At 39.7% G+C, this 7,505-nt stretch overlaps 1 protein-coding gene across 1 annotated transcript; it reads left to right on the top strand.

Annotated features, from left to right (window-relative positions):
- Window positions 1-219: 219 nt before the first annotated feature.
- LOC123966245 (rab GTPase-activating protein 1-like) lies at window positions 220-6,638 on the top strand (the record flags this gene model as incomplete). The annotated part of the gene is made up of 6 exons (XM_046042442.1): window positions 220-380; window positions 3,550-3,660; window positions 5,295-5,361; window positions 5,447-5,549; window positions 6,052-6,221; window positions 6,359-6,638. Coding segments are annotated over 6 exons (819 nt in total), but the record flags the coding sequence as incomplete, so codon positions are not given.
- Window positions 6,639-7,505: the final 867 nt, after the last annotated feature.

Below are 7,505 nucleotides of genomic sequence, written 5' to 3' on the forward strand. Positions count from 1 at the left end.
GCTTGGAGGGAATGAGTTCCACTCGGAAAAGTAGTTGATGTGTTGAAAAAAAGAGTACTCTTGTTTTATTTCAAAATGACCTGTCAAATAACATTAACTCAAGCACTTTCTGCATCTGATTGGTTTTATAGTTATTAATTAATTATAATTTATAATTATAGTGACTTAATTTTGGTTATTGTGATAAAGTGTTTGTGTGTGTTTCCCGTTCTCCTGCAGGTGAGTAGGATACTGTACAGCTTTGCCACAGCGTTTCGGCGGTCAGCTAAGAAGGCAGTTCTATCGTCTCAGCAGCCCGCTCCACTCACCCCTGACAGTGACTTGTTTACCTTCACCGTCAGCCTGGAAATCAAGGAGGATGATGGCAAGGGTACTTACAGGTGAGACGTACATTCACGCATTATATATTTCAATTTTGGGAGCTTGAAACCATCATTTATGATGCTTACACAGTTGTGTATGCTTTGAAAGCTGAATATGTAATACCATGTCTTGAAATACTTTGGAGTGTCACAGAAGTCAGGAAACATAGGGAACATTTTTCTGTGTATTGTGGCTTTTGCCAGAGACAAATAATCTTCATGTATTGTAGATGTGGGCATACTGTTCAGTCCGCATTCTGTATTAAACACCAGCTTTAACCGTCAAATCGAGCCCTTAATGAATGTCTCTCACAATGTATGTCATTGTGAAAAATATATAGAAACCTTGAACATCTTCATCTGTAACCATTTATTTGTGGCGGCGCCACCATTCCAACTAAATATGTAAGGAGCTTTGAATGAAAAGGGCCACCAAATGTCCTGAGGATCTTACCAAATTACCCGTGTCATGCACATTAAAAACAGGGACATGCAGACCTGGGGAATGAGTGTTGTTCAAATTAAGCACACTTTTGGATGACCCAGTTACAAAAGTCACAAACCTTTCCGGTGTTGACAGCTTATGGGGTTCATACTACTCACGAGGGAAGCATCATCTTATTGATTCATATACAAAAAGGATGTGTCAGTAAATCCATCCATCCATCCATCCTCAACCGATTATCCTGCATACAGGGCGTGTTAGTAAATAAAAATATCACTAAAGACAATCACTGATGGAAAAAGAAGGACTGGGGAGCCCTTCCTGTCTCACAGTGGACTGATAATTTGACCACTTCTATTAATTACGATCTCACTCTTTTTCTCACGTTGATTAGAGAACACAACAGAAAGTTCCTGTGTTTGCTGCATTCAAACCCATCTTGTTTGACCTTTGCTTTATTTTGTTTTCCCTGAGTCACTTGCGTGTGTTCACAAATAGCCCTAGATATTTACTTGACTTATTTGGAAAACAAAACAAAAAAGACCAAATAAAAAATGCCAGGGGTTATTTTTAGCCAGCACAGATTTCCTCCTCATTAGCTCTTGGTTGATTATTTTTAGGATGCTGACTTCCAAGCAAACAGCTCCCACATGCAAGCACTCCTAGACTGTTGTTGTTTCCCTTGTGAATAAGCTATGGAGGGGCAGAAGTCATCTTATGTGGGGTGATGGCGCAATGGATTCAATCCCCCACTGTGACCCATCCACCATTGTGTTCCTGTACAAGACACTTAACCCTCGTTGCTCCAGAGGCGTGCGACCTCTGAAATGTAAGCAATTGTAAGTTGCTTTGGATAAAAGCGTCCGCTAAATGAATAAATGTAAATGTAATGTGCATGTGTTCTCACTCGGTAAAAGAAATTGGAAGACTGTTAACTTACGTTTCAAGTCGCGGTGGATATTTTAAGCACGGACCAGGTAAAACAACAGTGAACACACAGAGTGCAGATGTTTGTTTCAGTTGTTTGATAGGCTACGTCATTAATATGCTGATGTGCGGCTCACCAGCCTCTGTGATAACGGATCACGGGTGAAAATATACGGAAAAAAGATGAGTTCTCTGTCTTTTAGGTGACTTTATAAAACATACTGATGATGGAGAAAATGGAGCAGACGGGGGGAGAGAGACAGAGAGAGGCGGGGCAAGCCGGGCGTTTACCTGAGGTGTAGGTGTGTGTGTCAGAGTGTGGGGAGAAGAGAATTCCGAGGCAGGTGCAAACCATACTTAAAAACAATAATAAAAATGTTCGTGGTTAAAACCTGCTTTCACAGGGTGGTATAATGTAAACATTTGAGATTTTTTTTTGCTAGGGGGCGGGGGTTTTACAATAATGATCGACATCATGATGTCTGTCAGTCTATCAGCCCATCCCTATAATGTATGTAGAATGATATCTGTAAAAAAAAATAAAAGTAGAATATATTTAAATCATCTTTGTATATAGAAGCCTGTTTGTCTGTAGTCAGAGGACATTACATTGTAAAACCATGACTCAGTCAGATAGTGTAGTTGACTAAGCTGCATCTGGCACATTAAATCCCTGCTCACAAAGTTTTTGTGATCTAAGCACTGCCTGAAACTATGGCAGGTTCCAAATGTTTGCAGTAGATTTCAAATTGATTGATGTTTTTTTTTTTTTAACTCAAGAAACTCTACTTAAGGGTTTCTTCAGTGTTTCCTCAGGAATTTGTGTCAGTGAAGGTTTGGAGAATGTTGATTACTGTTCCTGTCTCAAAGCTCGTTCTTTTCCTGTTTGAAAATGGCTCTTACTCTTACACTTTTATTATGATAAATGGGTCTATTATGAACATGAGCCTTGGTCTTCTGGACTGGCTCTTATATTTCAGAACTCCTAATGGTTTGTCACTCTTCTACACCCCTCAGATCATCAAAACAATCCCTTTTAGCCATTCCACAGTCGTATGAAAACAATGGGTGATCGTGCCTTTTCAGTGGTGCCCCCGAGACTGTGTAATAAACTACCCCTGATTATCAGATCATCCCCCACCATCGAGAATTTTAAGTCTCATCTTAACATTCATTTTTTATTCTTTGGCATTTGAGTCTGTTTAGGGGAACCTTTGCTTAACTGTCTTGCAAGTGTCTTTTTGTCTATTGTATTGCTATATGTCATTAATGTTGTTTGGCCTGTTTTAATTTATCTGGTTTAATTGTTATTTATTCAACTGTAGAACTTTGTTCAGCACTTCGGTCAACTTTGGTTGTTTTTAAATTTGCTTTATTCCTTGACTTTTATTTTTTTTTTTCAGTCAGACTGATCTGAGCTGATTGACTGATTAGTGATACATCTGAGTAATCTTGTTGTCCAGCTGAAGAAACACTCTAGTGGCTTAAATTGGATGTGCTAGTTTGTGTGTAAACTGCAGGGTTATTGTTTCTTTTCCAGTCCAGATAATTAAACAGGATAATTAAACTGGTTGTTTAATTAATCAATTAAATTATTCAATTAATTATTAATAATTAATTAATCAATTAAACAACCTGTCTTGTCAGCTTGTGGTCAAATAATATCTAAAATGTCTTTAATGTAATTCAGTTACTGTCTAATATAAGATTTAAATGATATTTAAATCTGCCTTACTGTGTCACTGTCAAATGTATCACTGGGTTTTTCTCTTGCTGATAAAAAAATGTTTATGTTTCTTGTTTTCACATGTTCAGTGCTGTAGCAAAAGACAAGGACAAGCAGAGCTTCAAGCTGCGTGCAGGAATGGACAAGAAAATTGTAATTTATGTCCAGCAGACCTCCAATAAGGAACTGGCTATTGAGAGGTAAGTAAAGCACAAACACAAGCACATGCAGTCACACACTCATTGCGCACACACACAAGACATCTTCAGAAAAGCTTAAGAGTAGCATCCACTAGTAAACTATAAAGTGCCATAGCATCACTTAATGTCAATTTTTGTTATTTAGTGTAAGGGTGCGTGTCCACCAAAGCGTTTTTTTCTGATGCCAGCGTCTTTTTTTCAATTCATTCCAATGGGAGCGCTGTGTTTTTTCAAGCTGGTAAAAACTCCAGGAGCACTGAGCGTTGAGCACTGAGCGTTTTTTTCTGGTCGCTGAGAGTTGAACAATTTTCAACTTTGGGAAAAACGCTGCGCTCGTCACTATCACTTTTTACCCAGCCGTCCAATCACAGTGCAGGAGGGGCGGGACAAACACCGCACCGAGCACATCCGATCTTGAACGAAACGGTGTGCCTACTCGCCAAGGCTTTTCCTCGCCCGCAAAATCGCATGAATCCATGTATGGAGAGTCTGTGCACTCATGTTTCAGCCTTCTCTTTATTCAGAGCAAGGGCCAGAGCAAGTAGGCCTACATACTTTGTGGTGACATTTTTACATTCAATAAAATTAAGTAGCCTACCCTACTTGTAGCACATTGCCTCCACGGAAATTATGTATCATAACAACCACAGCATCTTGAAAAAAAACCACTGCGCCTCCAAAACGCACCATAGCGCTCCCAGCTAGGCGTTTTCAGAAGAGCAGGTGGCTGTTTTCAGCTGGCAAGAAACGCTTTGGTGGACACGGGGCCTTAGTGTATTAGTGTTCATTTAAACAGGCTGCTGGGTCCTTATGTTTAGTGCCCTTTTGAAGTTTCATATACCAAGAGAATCATTTGGTATGTAGGCAGCACTACTTTCAGAAGATTTATTCTGCAGTACAACGACAGTAAAACAACAGCCATATCTCTAAACATGATAAAAGCACGCAGGAACAATCTAGATTAATGTAACCAACTGAGGGAACAGAGGATGTCATTTTTTTGTCACTCTGGAATTGTCCTGTAAAAGGAAAATATTTAAGGAGAGAATCTGTCATGCATTTACTCAATTTGCTGCGGTTGAGATGTGTCTGCCTAAATGACGACCAGACATTCATGAGAAAGGAATCACTCAGATATATTTGATAAACACACACCGGCAAACATCTTTACATCCGCACGTCGGCTCAGCCCATGTCAGGTTTTAAGTGTTCCGGCACATTTGTGAGATGGTGATTGATGTGAGTCTGTCTCTGAGGCTCCCTTATTTTCCACGGTTTAATAAATCTGTTGAAATGTAAACATTCCATCACTTTTTTTACGCATTTGCACTTTCATGGTGGTTTGTTATTGTTTGATGAACCCAGAGAAGGTAAGGATTGAAGTGCTGTGTTTAACATTCTCCATGTTCTGGTCTGTGTTAGAGGATCAGTCCAGGAAGCTATTTGCAGTCACATGTGATGGTTAAAAACTGGTTTTACTTTATAGGGAGATTTATTGTTCTGCATCTGGTTCCCGCTCTTGCTCTGTTCTTTATTCCCTCTCCCTTTTTTCTTACGTAATTCTATTAGTTTTCATTCTGCGTATGTATTTGCATGTTTATTGATGTGTGCTTTCTTGTATGTTTCCTCTCCAGGTGTTTCGGTCTCTTGCTCAGCCCAGGGAAAAATGTCAAGAACAGCGACATGCACCTGCTAGACCTGGTGGGGGACTGTTTTCATGTGTATGTGTGCGCTGTCGTGCAGTTGTGTGTGTTTGCTAACTTCTTCTCACTCGCGCCCCCTACAGGAGTCAATGGGAAAGAGCTCCGACGGGAAGTCATACATCATCACAGGAAGTTGGAACCCCAACACGCCTCAGTTCCAGGCTGTAAATGAGGAAACGCCCAAAGGTAACAGCCAAACATCTGTCAAAAATTCAAATAGAAATGAGTTTACAGTTATTATTTCCTTAGGTCATATTTCACGGGCTAGTTGGTTGTTTATTGACTTGTGTTTTCCCACTAATGTTTGACACATGTCCAAACACTTTCCTCTGGTTGCACAAATCCTCGACTCAAGCTGTGAAAGAGCAAAATTATAGCTGCACTAAATAAGAATGGCAACTGTACTTTGCTGTTAAAAAATAATGTTGCATAGAAAACATAAGCTACAATATTTGACAGCCACACTAATAGACCCAGGCTCTGACTTTGTTTCATCTTTGTGCCTCATGCCGTACATGCTACATCCACATTCAAACACAAAAAGTCTAATTCATTGTTCATTGTGACTCAGTTGTTCTCGTAAATAATTTTCAGTTTAAATATGTATTTGTTATAGGTGGGGTCATGAACTGAAGAGAACGAGTCACTTAGGGATAACATTTTAGCTGTTTTTTCTTTGTTTTTCTAGATAAATTCATGTACATGACGACAGCGGTGGACCTGGTGATTACAGAGGTTGAGGAGCCGGTCCGTTTTCTGCTGGAGACGAGGGTCAGAGTGTGCTCCCCAAATGACAGGCTGTTCTGGCCCTTCAGCAAGCGTAACTACACTGAGACCTTCTACCTTAAACTACGACAGGTATGTCAAGTCATGGCACAGTTTCCCATCCATGATTGAATCAACGCAAGCGATGGTGAATTGCTCTAAATATCAGCTGTGACCTGCAGTTTCTTAACACACTTTATCTGACGTCTTCTCAACGCATCTCTCCTCAGATGGAGCGTAAGGAGCGTAAGAGTCCTGCCTCTGACACACTGTATGAGGTGGTGAGTTTGGAAAGTGAGACTGAGAGAGAGAAACGGAAGACCACAGCTAGTCCCGGCATCCTGCCCACCGGGCCGGGTACCATGGTTCCTTCTCCACCTGAGGATGATGAAGAGGAAGGTGATTGGATGCTGTCTTACTTTTGTCACTCAGTATGAGATTTTTATTTTATTAAAGGCACAAGATATAGAGGGTAGCAAATAAATTATATTAAAAATGTAATTCATGATATAGCAAAAGGTATCATTTGTTATTGAAGCTATATAAAAATATTCTTTACAAAAATGACCACATAAAACTACAGAAGAAGCCTGACTAGCAGAACCATATGAAAGTGGTTTGAACTTTTTGATCCTCTATATCAGGGGTATTCAATTAGATTTCAAAGAGGTCCAGTTAGAGAAAATTTCCTGAAGCAAAGGTCCGGAACATCAAAACGACAAACTTGTGTTATCATTCAGTACTATAACCTATAGTTGTATCAACACATGTTTTTAGTCAACAACGGACTGTCAAATCAAATAATATTTCAGTCAGTTTTCACATCAAACTGGAAGGATAATAAATAATAACTATTCAAATAATAAATTCTAAATTTAAGTAAACTAAATTAAAGTGCCTAATTTTTAGAAAAAATGTAATAAAAAGTGTAGCTTGAAGTGATGAAGTGTAGTCTTAACCAATTTTATAATAACACAAATGATCAGCTGTAATGCCTCCTTCTCTTTCATTTCCTCTTACAGAGCTACCACTTTCCTACTTTCTGTTGTTCAGTGAGAAACGTGAGCTCCAGCTAGCATATTGGAGATCTATGAGATATTCTGGTTTTGAACTGCCCGTGGGAGGAATGTACATGTAAAAATCTGTACATTCTTGATTAAAAGTCATGTGAAATCTCTTTTATCTTTCGTCTCCTCAATTCGCGTGTGTTTCCAAAACGTCTCTGGTGAATCTCGCGGACTCGACTCGCAAGCATCGGTATGCACAGATTTGATTGGCTGAGCAGCGTCACATGAGAGGATTGGAGCACATGCGATTGGTCTGTGAGTTTCCTGGTCCTCTAAACCAGTACAGTAAATGCTAGAAAAGCTGCGCGGG

This window comes from Micropterus dolomieu, unplaced genomic scaffold (assembly GCF_021292245.1).
Source record: "Micropterus dolomieu isolate WLL.071019.BEF.003 ecotype Adirondacks unplaced genomic scaffold, ASM2129224v1 contig_12971, whole genome shotgun sequence".
NCBI lineage: Eukaryota > Metazoa > Chordata > Actinopteri > Centrarchiformes > Centrarchidae > Micropterus > Micropterus dolomieu.